This window comes from Lissotriton helveticus, chromosome 10 (genome assembly GCF_964261635.1).
Source record: "Lissotriton helveticus chromosome 10, aLisHel1.1, whole genome shotgun sequence".
In the NCBI taxonomy this organism is placed as follows: Eukaryota; Metazoa; Chordata; class Amphibia; order Caudata; family Salamandridae; genus Lissotriton; species Lissotriton helveticus.
The window spans coordinates 353,852,429-353,867,811 of NC_136071.1; the positions used below are offsets into that span (position 1 = coordinate 353,852,429).

Here is a 15,383-nt window from a genome sequence, read left to right on the forward strand (position 1 = left end):
AAGGATATCAAGTACATGTTGAGGCAAAATTATAATATTATAAGAGATAATACCAAAATATCCTATTAAAATCTGAGTGAAATATAACATGAATATTTACTCATAACATAGATGAAATTAATCAAAAAAGGCGGTGAGTCTTGTAATGACAGTAGCATTAACTATGGCACTATGAGATAAATATTTGGTAACCACAGTTTGTCACTTGTAACTGCTAACTGCAGGTAGTTCAGATTAAATCTGTCCAATCTGGGGTTGTGACATACAAAATTCTACCAACAGTTTATAGAAATATTTTATTTGGATTTCTAGTTAGAAGTAATGACCTGTAAAGCACTTGCTATTAAGAGATCTACAATTTTTCGTAGCAATATGCTATGAGACCAAACAGAGGGTACCCTTCCAAAAACAATTAATCTAATGAAAAAGATGAGGGAAAATTTGTAATAACGTCAACCTGTGCCAAAATTATTCAAACATTCATTAACAGAGCATAGAAAAACTATATATGGAAGTGTGAACCAGCATGTGCATCACAATAGCAACAAGTATCTTGTTGAATGAGTTTAGTTTTAAAAAGAAAAATTGGAATGCAAATTAATCAATTATAGGAAAAAAAGAGTTTGTCCTAAAGTTGCGTAACAAGTTGTAGAATGCACCTTGGTCCAGATTTTATCTCAGGTGGAAACTGGGTAACTACAATAAAGTTCAAAATCCCACAAAGCCTTGTTAGGAAAGTTAGGTCTGTCCATATTCAGTGATCGAAGCAATGTGTATATGACAGAAGCTTTTGAGAGCAAATTCCTAGTAATATGATGATTCTGTACATGAGGAGCCACAAGGCTAGAAGAGGTGAGTGACCCATGTGCAATGTGGAGGATATCTTTAGGCTCATTATATTATGTAAACATATTATTTGAGAGCTTGTATATGCTGAATAGTTCTGAAAAAGAAGCAATAGAGTTATCCTTTAATAATTGTGAAATGGTGAAAATGCCCCTATCCGTCCACTTTTTCCACAGTATAGTTTTACCATTTTTCTTAATCCATTTAGTATAACAGATGGGTCTGCTAAGAAACTGATCAAAATTTTAAAAATTGGAAACTATAAATGATTTTGATAAGGAACAAGAGTGTGATACAGTAGACGGCAATCAAAACTACTTAGGACGATTAGACATAACAACAATATTTTTTCTGAGAAAAAGGGAACACAAAAGCTCACTATAAATAGAACCATAACTTACAAATGTTGTAGATAGGATCCACTAAATGAACCAGAATGTATTTAATTCCAAATTAAAACAATCTGAAAAATAATACATCCAGACACTTTGGGATTTTTCAATCTATCTAGGGAATTATAGGTTTCTTCTAATTCACAAAAACCTTAGATAATATGCTGTCTAAGGTAGCAAAAATCCTTTAAAAAATGTACCCAGCATCATCCTAAGCAAAAGGTTTACAAATGGGAGAATCGTCATCTTTATTGTGTCAATGCCTCCCCACCAAGATAACAATAATGGAGACCATTTTTGTGTAAGGTGACAGACCTTACAACTTTATCTGTATTCATTTTAAGAGCATCCCCAATAGAATTAAGATACCAGATCCCCATGCATTTGATTTTAGTAGTATAACAGGATAAACCCTCTCAACAAAAGGCTCTTTGATGCAGTGTTTATTAAGAGGGATAACCTCTGATTTACCTCCATTAAGTTCATAACCTGAAACTTTGGAACAGAGTTTCAATTCTGTGAAGAAAGTTGAACTAGTTCTAGTTTGATTTCCAAGTAGAACTAAAAGTCTAAAAGTATCAGAATGCAAGGACAATAACAGAAGCCAATGGCACCTTGAGATTTCTACCATAGTAATTTAACACGCCTGCTTGAAGTTGGATTGACCTATAAGAAAACAGAGGTGCTACCTGGATTGGTTTGTGCCTCTAAAAAAGACTCTAGGGCCAGAGCAGAGTCAATAACGTGAGAGCCGCCCCTTTAAGAGTAGTTAATGGGCTTGTGAAGTCAGACAGATTTACTGTGCTTCATTGTTATTGGCTCTTTCCTTTTATTCCTGTTAATTCAGCTCCTTCACTCTGGCATCCCACAGTCTCCTTGAACTCCTGGCCATTTGAATCTTATAATGCTCTCCTCTCTCCGCCCCACAGTTTCATGTTCAAGTGTTTTAGTCTCTCGACTCACTTGAATTCTTCTCTCCTGGTGTCCGACTCTACAAGTGTTTCAAACTTTCAGCTTACATAACACTCCCCGTCTCTCTTCCAGTGTCAATGTCTTCTTCACAGAAAATCATCAACCATTTAACACACACTTCGCAGATGTTGTATGTCACTATATTGACCACTGAAATATCGTTCTACCTAAATATCGTAACCATAATATTGATTCCTGATACATTATCTAAATAAGTGTAAATATGCTATTATTGACTGCATCTTGGCACTGTTTTGGAACTTGATATTATGGTCAGTATACGGTGGTAAAACACCCTTCCCAGAACCTAACACCACTTGCCCTACTATCTTAGCAACTTCCTTATGGAGTATGGCTGCTGATAAATCATCTGCTCCCTGAATCCTAGCAATTCTTTGGCACCTAGCCTCAATAACCAATGGGCTGCAGAATAAGTCACAACATGTGCCATTGCCCGAACTCTGTGGCAAAGGAGTTCACAGCCTCTGCTACTCCCAGAACCCCTTGTGTCAAAAATAAAAGACCATCATATGGCTGGAGGACAGGTTTTATTTGCAGTGGTCTTTATCCACTAATAATCCACTAATAATATTGTAGATTCAGCACCATTAATTCAAAAGCAGTTTGTAGATATTTCGCATAGGCATGTCCATATCACAATACCCCTGCCCTGTTCACCACCCAACTGAATCTTGGTTACATAAGTATTAAATGTGAATAAAAAACAGGCATCCACAAATGTCAAATAGATGATGAAACTGATTGGGTATAGTGCTAATCGTTGCTTAAACCCAAAGGACCTTTGGTAGGTCACAGACATAATGTGTACTGTTTTAACTGAGAGGTAGCATGGCATCATGAGTAGGCTAGTTCCTTTGCTGGCTTCTTGTTGAGCCAATACCCTTGTCAGTCTAGTCAACAGGAAGGCTTGGCTGATTATGTTTAACAGTAAGACAGTGCTCCCTTCAGCATTAGTGGCCAACAAAAGATTTGCTCCCTGGTATTCCAGACTGTTTGGCCATTTGTGACTCAGATCAATACGGATGAACTCTCTAACATTTCCAAGGCTCTTTAGATATGTTGCAATTCCCTCCCTACTAGCTTTTCTGAGGTCTTAGTTAGATTTGGCGATTGGAAAATGGATCTGTAGTTTCAGTTTGTCTTGACAGATTTGTCAAGATGACTAACATAGATCAACTTCTGAATTTTTGGGATGGTCCCTTTCTCAAAGCTGGCAGTGATAAATTGGGAAATGCCTCTGCAAGTGTCAGTGCCCAGTTTTTAATGAACGTGTCCACAAGGGGATGGGAAAGAACTATAATCTCGTCCTCGATAGTCAATTTAAAGTAGTGGATAGTGTGAGCATGACCCTTACCTTTAAAATTGTCCATACATTTTGGTCCCTGCTTAATACTGATTTTATTTTTACAGAGTTGGCTGCATTTCTAAAAATGTTTAGCAAACTCTTAGCTTTCTGTGGTTTGTGCTTGTAAGTAGACATTTTCAAAAAATGAAGTATGTACTACCATATCCATGGATAAATGTTTTTCTATTTCTTTTATCCCTGCAGCCTGCGAAAACTCCCAGACCTTTTTAACCTGCACCAGCGGAAAAGAACCCAGTGTGAAATTCCTCTCATCCAATCAAAAGGAACTGAACAAGAAAACTCACCGGAGCCCCCTACAGTCCGAATCAAGTTCCTCCAGTGAAAGCGACGCACCTTACCACTGCCCTGAGCTCAACAGCCTGAGGGAGGCAACGGGGAGAGTCCTGCGGAGCGAAGTCAAGACTCCGCTTATAAGCTCGAAGGCCTGTGAGAAAATCAATCATAGAGGTAACTGGGATAACGGGTGGACTGTTTTAGGATGTCAGGGTGAAATTTATAGGTCTTGCCTAAGATACTTGTAAAACAGTTTGTTAGCTTACAGTGGCTTAGAACCTGCACTTTGCTTGCTCTTAGTTGGCCTTATTGTCTTTCTTATTTGCTTGATTCTAATTTGTCACCATGTGCAGGCTTCACTTCCTTTCCTTGGGGTTGTCCCTGCACTACTGTTTTCATTTTCTTTAAGCACTGTATGAGAGTGCTTGTGTTTTCCAGCTCTCTCCCTCGTGTATGTATGAACAGGGACTGCGCCTGGAAGATGTACTGGAACAAGAGTTACAGCAGCGGTGAATGTGCTAGAGAAATAGAGAGGGGGAAGAGCATGGGATGCGATTCCTAACCCCACCTCAAAAAAAGTCCTCAGAAAACAGCACATTTGCTCCTAATATCAAAAATCGAGACCACTTTTTTGCACAATCTCAACCCTGTTGCCCAAACTAAAAATAATGACACTATCCCCCATGTTTACAATTCAGACTAAGACTGGGGTCTTAATTTCCTAACAGTGCCCCCATACTCATCACATCTCTGGGATACTCAGTGGATGGAACTGGTTTCTGTAACATCTGCTTCGTTACCTCTTCAACCTAATCCTGTGTGGTGGGCTCGTTCCTCCCCCACCACCCACAAAACCGGAAGCAGTATTGTGCAGGGCTGCTCCAGCACAGCATAGATCCTCTCACGGAGGCCCCTTTCCCACAACACAATTGTCCACATCCAGACACAGCGCCTCCTTAAACACTGTGCTGCCCCCACCACAAACACAGAGTGGAGGCTATTTAGTGCCCGCCCACCGGAGATAGCACTAGGCTGCATGGAGGGAGTGGCATGCATTATGTAGCAGGCCCTGTTTCATGCTGGCTTTTAAGCTTTAATCATTATTGAATATTTATGAACTATTTCTCTGCGTGGTTTGGGTTGGCTTTTGTGTCTGTGAAAGTAACATTTGCCTTGCTTTCATTCTGGTCGTCTCCAGAACGTGCTTTCCACCCCTTCACTACCCCTGTCCTTCTTGAAGTCCGTCTCTGGGCTTCCAAGCCACACCTGGCTTGAAGTGCTGCTACCACATTGTAAAGAAATCATGTGAGGATTTTACCTCTGTCTGCCGGATCCTCACCACTGCGTGTAAAGCAACCCAACCCATGTCTAAATACAGAGAAAAACCAGCATTTGCAATGCAATAGGTCTCGCATTTGTGAGAGTTACAGCTATTTTCACTATAAATGACAATGTCTTTTACACATGTGTTTTGGTTTCGAGTGGAGCTGACGTATATGACGTATACACAAGCATTTGCAATGCAATCAGTTTTGCATTTGTGAAAGTTAGAGCTCTTGGCATTGAAAGTTACACTTTTTTACTTTCGTTTTTTGTATGCAGTGGCATGATGATTTTTGCATAGCGCTATTGCCATTAGTATGACCTCGTGGTGCTGGAGAACGAGAACATTAAAAATAGGTTATGAGTGGGGGGGATGACAAGATTAATATGCTGTCTGAAATAACAAGCATTTGCAATGCAATAGGTCTCGCATTAGGAAAGTTTGAGCCATTGGTATTGTGAATTACATTTTTTTAATTTATGTGTTGGTTGTGATAATAGCTATAGTAATAGCTAAAGCAATAGCTTTGTCATTTACAATGCCAATAGTTTTAACTTTCCCAAATGTGACACCTATAGCATTTGTAATGCAATATGTGTTGTATTTTCACGAAAATCCAAGAACAGAAGTGAAATATTAACATTTTTTTGTGACATTTATAAGACAGACGTCATTGTTGTTCAAGTACTTTACGCTGGTGTTTGGATTCCTGTAAATCCCCAGTGTTGCAGGGTGCTTAAGAATTTTGTGATCACAGTGGTACTGTATTCCGGGCTGGGGGGAGGGGAGGAGAGAGAGAGAGAGGGAAGGGAGGGGAGGAGAGAGAGAGCGAGAGAGAGAGAGGGGAGAGAGGGAAGGGAGGGGAGGAGAGAGAGAGAGAGAGAGAGAGAGAGCTTGGGCTATAGTATGCGGCAGCGTTGGGTATAAAAAATAAAAATAAAAAAAAGAGGCCAAATTATGCGGTAACAAATGTATAAAAATCACAAAGTTGTATGAAACAATTATCAGTTATTGTATGGAAAGGCGAGGTGGTATGGCGCGACTTGAAAGCAGTAAACCTATTGGAAACCAATAAAACCGTCCAGACATCCAGGAACACAAACCAACCGGCAGCATCGAAAGAAAAGCTGAACCCTCGTCAGAGGTTACAGCTGCCAGTCAACACTGCAGGGCACGGGAGCTCTCCAGAGACACCGGGAACTTCCTGAGACAAGCATTGTGCACCCCGAGGTGTGTACATTTCCATGCATAACCTGTTCTTTAAAAGGGACCTCAAAGTTCTCCTCCTCCAGAGACACCTACAAAAGTAATTCACGTCCTCTTGCTATTGTGAGGAAGACTTCCCACTACTGATAATTTCTACTTTCCATGACCATGGAAGTGCCTTCCCAGTGTATGCCTGTGATTGGAGGGTCTGCCTTTTTGCAGTATTTTCCATGTACTGGTGTTCGGTGCCCTTTTGTAACATGCACACACCACTCTGCCCTTGCAACACACGGCTGCTACCTCTCACATGTCTTTACCTTTGATACTTGCACAAGTGCCACCATGCCCATGTAACGCTTGTTCCTGAGCCTGAGTGTCTAGCACTTATTGCAGGACTATACCTCTAATCACACTCTGTTTTCTCTTATAACTGCACACTTGTCACTTTCATTTCCTCTTGTGCACTTTTGACTACCTCATGTATTTTGGTTGCTCACAATTGTCACTATTACCTTATGTAAGTAACGTATGTTTTTGCAACCTGTTCTTTTGTAATGTTTCTCATTATGTTTCATTTCTGTCCCTGTTGTGAAGCCTCCGACGCCTTCGGGTAAAGTCCGCGCTATATAAAAATGCATAAATACATGAATAAATAAATACCGCCTTCGGGTAAAGTCCGCGCTATATAAAAATGCATAAATATATGAATAAATAAATACCGCCTTCGGGTAAAGTCCGCGCTATATAAAAATGCATAAATAACTAAATAAATAAATACCGCAAATCACCGCCGTCACTCTGCCGGCCTGCGACCAGGAAGTCAGGCAGGCCGGCGCGACAACAGGAAACAGGAAGTAGGAGGGCGGGAGCCTACCCCGCCTCCCACGGAAGAGCCGTGATTGGAGCCGTGTTGGGAGCACCGGAGCAGGCAGGAGCCTACCCTGCGCCCCAGTGCCGAAGCAGGAAAGAAGTGTCCTGCTGCCGGGCCTTGCAGCTGAGGAGAGGAAGCCGGTGAGTGGGGAGCTGCGGGCGGGCGGGCGGGGGGAGGGGGAAGCATGTGTGTGCGCGCGCGCGCGGGGGGGGGGGCGGGCGGCCGGCCTGTGTATGTGTGTGTGCGTGCGTGTGTGTGTGTATGTGTCTTGGAGTGCGTGTGTGTGACTGTGGGGGAGGGGGTGTGTGTGTGAGGGGGTGTGTGTGTGAGCGAGTGTCTGCGCGCGCATGTGCATGTGTACGGCGCGGGACGCACACGAATCCAGCTAGAAAAGCTCGTGCACCCTCTTGTCCGTCCTTCCCCCCAGAGTGATCGCTATTGGTCTCCAGCTGGACTAATGCATCCTTACGGATGCATTGCCAGCGAGACCCAAAAAGGTGATACAAAAGGGGATGATGGACGGAGCGTTTGAGCAAATCAAACACTCACCCCCAGTCAACTGATCTGGGTTTAATCCATCACCATTCTTTATCCCACTCAGCCACCCCATTTCAGACATGGCTATATGCAAATCAGTCTGACCCTGTGCCTCATGGGAACAGTCCAGCCCGAACTGCCAAGCCATGTCTTCCATGGACCGGAAACAAGCATCCTGGGACCGGTTTCGGATTCATAATCCTCATCAGCCAGGCTATCTTGAATCCAGTGGCCAAGTGAGCAAGGGACTCACGTCTGAGCATACCCTGCCACACTTAGGGCGAGCAAAGCGATACAAAAGGGGAAGATGGACGGAGCGTTTGAGCAAATCAAACACTCACCCCCAGTCAACTGATCTCGGTTTAATCCATCACCATTCTTTAGCCCACTCAGCCACCCCATTTCAGACATGGCTATATGCAAATCAGTCTGACCCTGTGCCTCATGGGAACAGTCCAGCCCGAACTGCCAAGCCATGTCTTCCATGGACCGGAAACAAGCATCCTGGGACCGGTTTCCGATTCATAATCCTCATCAGCCAGGCTATCTTGAATCCAGTGGCCAAGTGAGCAAGGGACTCACGTCTGAGCATACCCTGCCACACTTAGGGCAAACAAAGCGATACAAAAGGGGATGATGGATGGAGCGTTTGAGCAAATCAAACACTCACCCCCAGTCAACTGATCTGGGTTTAATCCATCACCATTCTTTAGCCCACTCAGCCACCCCATTTCAGACATGGCTATATGCAAATCAGTCTGACCCTGTGCCTCATGAGAACAGTCCAGCCTGAACTGCCAAGCCATGTCTTCCATGGACCGGAAACAAGCATCCTGGGACCGGTTTCGGATTCATAATCCTCATCAGCCAGGCTATCTTGAATCCAGTGGCCAAGTGAGCAAGGGACTCACGTCTGAGCATACCCTGCCACACTTAGGGCGAACAAAGCGATACAAAAGGGGATGATGGACGGAGCGTTTGAGCAAATCAAACACTCACCCCCAGTCAACTGATCTGGGTTTAATCCATCACCATTCTTTAGCCCACTCAGCCACCCCATTTCAGACATGGCTATATGCAAATCAGTCTGACCCTGTGCCTCATGGGAACAGTCCAGCCCGAACTGCCAAGCCCTGTCTTCCATGGACCGGAAACAAGCATCCTGGGACCGGTTTCGGATTCATAATCCTCATCAGCCAGGCTATCTTGAATCCAGTGGCCAAGTGAGCAAGGGACTCACGTCTGAGCATACCCTGCCACACTTAGGGCAAACAAAGCGATACAAAAGGGGATGATGGACGGAGCGTTTGAGCAAATCAAACACTCACCCCCAGTCAACTGATCTGGGTTTAATCCATCACCATTCTTTAGCCCACTCAGCCACCCCATTTCAGACATGGCTATATGCAAATCAGTCTGACCCTGTGCCTCATGGGAACAGTCCAGCCCGAACTGCCAAGCCATGTCTTCCATGGACCGGAAACAAGCATCCTGGGACCGGTTTCGGATTCATAATCCTCATCAGCCATGCTATCTTGAATCCAGTGGCCAAGTGAGCAAGGGACTCACGTCTGAGCATACCCTGCCACACTTAGGGCGAACAAAGCGATACAAAAGGGGATGATGGATGGAGCGTTTGAGCAAATCAAACACTCACCCCCAGTCAACTGATCTGGGTTTAATCCATCACCATTCTTTAGCCCACTCAACCACCCCATTTCAGACATGGCTATATGCAAATCAGTCTGACCCTGTGCCTCATGGGAACAGTCCAGCGCGAACTGCCAAGCCATGTCTTCCATGGACCGGAAACAAGCATCCTGGGACCGGTTTCGGATTCATAATCCTCATCAGCCAGGCTATCTTGAATCCAGTGGCCAAGTGAGCAAGGGACTCACGTCTGAGCATACCCTGCCACACTTAGGGCGAACAAAGCGATACAAAAGGGGATGATGGACGGAGCGTTTGAGCAAATCAAACACTCACCCCCAGTCAAATGATCTGGGTTTAATCCATCACCATTCTTTAGCCCACTCAGCCACCCCATTTCAGACATGGCTATATGCAAATCAGTCTGACCCTGTGCCTCATGGGAACAGTCCAGCCCGAACTGCCAAGCCATGTCTTCCATGGACCGGAACAAGCATCCTGGGACCGGTTTCGGATTCATAATCCTCATCAGCCAGGCTATCTTGAATCCAGTGGCCAAGTGAGCAAGGGACTCACGTCTGAGCATACCCTGCCACACTTAGGGCGAACAAAGCGATACAAAAGGGGATGATGGACAGAGCGTTTGAGCAAATCAAACACTCACCCCCAGTCAACTGATCTGGGTTTAATCCATCACCATTCTTTAGCCCACTCAGCCACCCCATTTCAGACATGGCTATATGCAAATCAGTCTGACCCTGTGCCTCATGGGAACAGTCCAGCCCGAACTGCCAAGCCATGTCTTCCATGGACCGGAAACAAGCATCCTGGGACCCGTTTCGGATTCATAATCCTCATCAGCCAGGCTACCTTGAATCCAGTGGCCAAGTGAGCAAGGGACTCACGTCTGAGCATACCCTGCCACACTTAGGGCAAACAAAGCGATACAAAAGGGGATGATGGACGGAGCGTTTGAGCAAATCAAACACTCACCCCCAGTCAACTGATCTGGGTTTAATCCATCACCATTCTTTAGCCCACTCAGCCACCCCATTTAAGACATGGCTATATTCAAATCAGTCTGACCCTGTGCCTCATGGGAACAGTCCAGCCCAAACTGCCAAGCCATGTCTTCCATGGACCGGAAACAAGCATCCTGGGACCGGTTTCGGATTCATAATCCTCATCAGCCATGCTATCTTGAATCCAGTGGCCAAGTGAGCAAGGGACTCACGTCTGAGCATACCCTGCCAAACTTAGGGCGAACAAAGCGATACAAAAGGGGATGATGGACGGAGCGTTTGAGCAAATCAAACACTCACCCCCAGTCAACTGATCTGGGTTTAATCCATCACCATTCTTTAGCCCACTCAGCCACCCCATTTCAGACATGGCTATATGCAAATCAGTCTGACCCTGTGCCTCATGGGAACAGTCCAGCCCGAACTGCCAAGCCATGTCTTCCATGGACCGGAAACAAGCATCCTGGGACCGGTTTCGGATTCATAATCCTCATCAGCCAGGCTATCTTGAATCCAGTGGCCAAGTGAGCAAGGGACTCACGTCTGAGCATACCCTGCCACACTTAGGGCAAACAAAGCGATACAAAAGGGGATGATGGACGGAGCGTTTGAGCAAATCAAACATTCACCCCCAGTCAACTGATCTGGGTTTAATCCATCACCATTCTTTAGCCCACTCAGCCACCCCATTTCAGACATGGCTATATGCAAATCAGTCTGACCCTGTGCCTCATGAGAACAGTCCAGCCCGAACTGCCAAGCCATGTCTTCCATGGACCGGAAACAAGCATCCTGGGACCGGTTTCGGATTCATAATCCTCATCAGCCAGGCTATCTTGAATCCAGTGGCCAAGTGAGCAAGGGACTCACGTCTGAGCATACCCTGCCACACTTAGGGCGAGCAAAGCGATACAAAAGGGGAAGATGGACGGAGCGTTTGAGCAAATCAAACACTCACCCCCAGTCAACTGATCTCGGTTTAATCCATCACCATTCTTTAGCCCACTCAGCCACCCCATTTCAGACATGGCTATATGCAAATCAGTCTGACCCTGTGCCTCATGGGAACAGTCCAGCCCGAACTGCCAAGCCATGTCTTCCATGGACCGGAAACAAGCATCCTGGGACCGGTTTCCGATTCATAATCCTCATCAGCCAGGCTATCTTGAATCCAGTGGCCAAGTGAGCAAGGGACTCACGTCTGAGCATACCCTGCCACACTTAGGGCAAACAAAGCGATACAAAAGGGGATGATGGATGGAGCGTTTGAGCAAATCAAACACTCACCCCCAGTCAACTGATCTGGGTTTAATCCATCACCATTCTTTAGCCCACTCAGCCACCCCATTTCAGACATGGCTATATGCAAATCAGTCTGACCCTGTGCCTCATGAGAACAGTACAGCCCGAACTGCCAAGCCATGTCTTCCATGGACCGGAAACAAGCATCCTGGGACCGGTTTCGGATTCATAATCCTCATCAGCTAGGCTATCTTGAATCCAGTGGCCAAGTGAGCAAGGGACTCACGTCTGAGCATACCCTGCCACACTTAGGGCGAACAAAGCGATACAAAAGGGGATGATGGACGGAGCAGTTGAGCAAATCAAACACTCACCCCCAGTCAACTGATCTGGGTTTAATCCATCACCATTCTTTAGCCCACTCAGCCACCCCATTTCAGACATGGCTATATGCAAATCAGTCTGACCCTGTGCCTCATGGGAACAGTCCAGCCCGAACTGCCAAGCCCTGTCTTCCATGGACCGGAAACAAGCATCCTGGGACCGGTTTCGGATTCATAATCCTCATCAGCCAGGCTATCTTGAATCCAGTGGCCAAGTGAGCAAGGGACTCACGTCTGAGCATACCCTGCCACACTTAGGGCAAACAAAGCGATACAAAAGGGGATGATGGACGGAGCGTTTGAGCAAATCAAACACTCACCCCCAGTCAACTGATCTGGGTTTAATCCATCACCATTCTTTAGCCCACTCAGCCACCCCATTTCAGACATGGCTATATGCAAATCAGTCTGACCCTGTGCCTCATGGGAACAGTCCAGCCCGAACTGCCAAGCCATGTCTTCCATGGACCGGAAACAAGCATCCTGGGACCGGTTTCGGATTCATAATCCTCATCAGCCATGCTATCTTGAATCCAGTGGCCAAGTGAGCAAGGGACTCACGTCTGAGCATACCCTGCCACACTTAGGGCGAACAAAGCGATACAAAAGGGGATGATGGACGGAGCGTTTGAGCAAATCAAACACTCACCCCCAGTCAACTGATCTGGGTTTAATCCATCACCATTCTTTAGCCCACTCAGCCACCCCATTTCAGACATGGCTATATGCAAATCAGTCTGACCCTGTGCCTCATGGGAACAGTCCAGCCCGAACTGCCAAGCCATGTCTTCCATGGACCGGAAACAAGCATCCTGGGACCGGTTTCGGATTCATAATCCTCATCAGCCAGGCTATCTTGAATCCAGTGGCCAAGTGAGCAAGGGACTCACGTCTGAGCATACCCTGCCACACTTAGGGCGAACAAAGCGATACAAAAGGGGATAATGGACGGAGCGTTTGAGCAAATCAAACACTCACCCCCAGTCAACTGATCTGGGTTTAATCCATCACCATTCTTTAGCCCACTCAGCCACCCCATTTCAGACATGGCTATATGCAAATCAGTCTGACCCTGTGCCTCATGGGAACAGTCCAGCCCGAACTGCCAAGCCATGTCTTCCATGGACCGGAACAAGCATCCTGGGACCGGTTTCGGATTCATAATCCTCATCAGCCAGGCTATCTTGAATCCAGTGGCCAAGTGAGCAAGGGACTCACGTCTGAGCATACCCTGCCACACTTAGGGCGAACAAAGCGATACAAAAGGGGATGATGGACGGAGCGTTTGAGCAAATCAAACACTCACCCCCAGTCAACTGATCTGGGTTTAATCCATCACCATTCTTTAGCCCACTCAGCCACCCCATTTCAGACATGGCTATATGCAAATCAGTCTGACCCTGTGCCTCATGGGAACAGTCCAGCCCGAACTGCCAAGCCCTGTCTTCCATGGACCGGAAACAAGCATCCTGGGACCGGTTTCGGATTCATAATCCTCATCAGCCAGGCTATCTTGAATCCAGTGGCCAAGTGAGCAAGGGACTCACGTCTGAGCATACCCTGCCACACTTAGGGCAAACAAAGCGATACAAAAGGGGATGATGGACGGAGCGTTTGAGCAAATCAAACACTCACCCCCAGTCAACTGATCTGGGTTTAATCCATCACCATTCTTTAGCCCACTCAGCCACCCCATTTCAGACATGGCTATATGCAAATCAGTCTGACCCTGTGCCTCATGGGAACAGTCCAGCCCGAACTGCCAAGCCATGTCTTCCATGGACCGGAAACAAGCATCCTGGGACCGGTTTCGGATTCATAATCCTCATCAGCCATGCTATCTTGAATCCAGTGGCCAAGTGAGCAAGGGACTCACGTCTGAGCATACCCTGCCACACTTAGGGCGAACAAAGCGATACAAAAGGGGATGATGGACGGAGCGTTTGAGCAAATCAAACACTCACCCCCAGTCAACTGATCTGGGTTTAATCCATCACCATTCTTTAGCCCACTCAGCCACCCCATTTCAGACATGGCTATATGCAAATCAGTCTGACCCTGTGCCTCATGGGAACAGTCCAGCCCGAACTGCCAAGCCATGTCTTCCATGGACCGGAAACAAGCATCCTGGGACCGGTTTCGGATTCATAATCCTCATCAGCCAGGCTATCTTGAATCCAGTGGCCAAGTGAGCAAGGGACTCACGTCTGAGCATACCCTGCCACACTTAGGGCGAACAAAGCGATACAAAAGGGGATAATGGACGGAGCGTTTGAGCAAATCAAACACTCACCCCCAGTCAACTGATCTGGGTTTAATCCATCACCATTCTTTAGCCCACTCAGCCACCCCATTTCAGACATGGCTATATGCAAATCAGTCTGACCCTGTGCCTCATGGGAACAGTCCAGCCCGAACTGCCAAGCCATGTCTTCCATGGACCGGAACAAGCATCCTGGGACCGGTTTCGGATTCATAATCCTCATCAGCCAGGCTATCTTGAATCCAGTGGCCAAGTGAGCAAGGGACTCACGTCTGAGCATACCCTGCCACACTTAGGGCGAACAAAGCGATACAAAAGGGGATGATGGACAGAGCGTTTGAGCAAATCAAACACTCACCCCCAGTCAACTGATCTGGGTTTAATCCATCACCATTCTTTAGCCCACTCAGCCACCCCATTTCAGACATGGCTATATGCAAATCAGTCTGACCCTGTGCCTCATGGGAACAGTCCAGCCCGAACTGCCAAGCCATGTCTTCCATGGACCGGAAACAAGCATCCTGGGACCCGTTTCGGATTCATAATCCTCATCAGCCAGGCTACCTTGAATCCAGTGGCCAAGTGAGCAAGGGACTCACGTCTGAGCATACCCTGCCACACTTAGGGCAAACAAAGCGATACAAAAGGGGATGATGGACGGAGCGTTTGAGCAAATCAAACACTCACCCCCAGTCAACTGATCTGGGATTAATCCATCACCATTCTTTAGCCCACTCAGCCACCCCATTTCAGACATGGCTATATTCAAATCAGTCCGACCCTGTGCCTCATGGGAACAGTCCAGCCCGAACTGCCAAGCCATGTCTTCCATGGACCGGAAACAAGCATCCTGGGACCGGTTTCGGATTCATAATCCTCATCAGCCATGCTATCTTGAATCCAGTGGCCAAGTGAGCAAGGGACTCACGTCTGAGCTTACCCTGCCAAACTTAGGGCGAACAAAGCGATACAAAAGGGGATGATGGACGGAGCGTTTGAGCAAATCAAACACTCA

General features: G+C 46.4%; 1 protein-coding gene across 1 annotated transcript in view; it reads left to right on the forward strand.

The window, feature by feature from the left end:
* LOC144783816 (uncharacterized) overlaps positions 1–15,383 on the forward strand; it is a 249,629-nt gene that overhangs the window by 132,792 nt on the left and 101,454 nt on the right. The window contains exon 3 of the mRNA XM_078662562.1: positions 3,781–4,044. Coding sequence (XP_078518688.1) covers positions 3,781–4,044 — 264 coding nt within the window. The remainder of the gene's footprint in view (positions 1–3,780; positions 4,045–15,383) is intronic.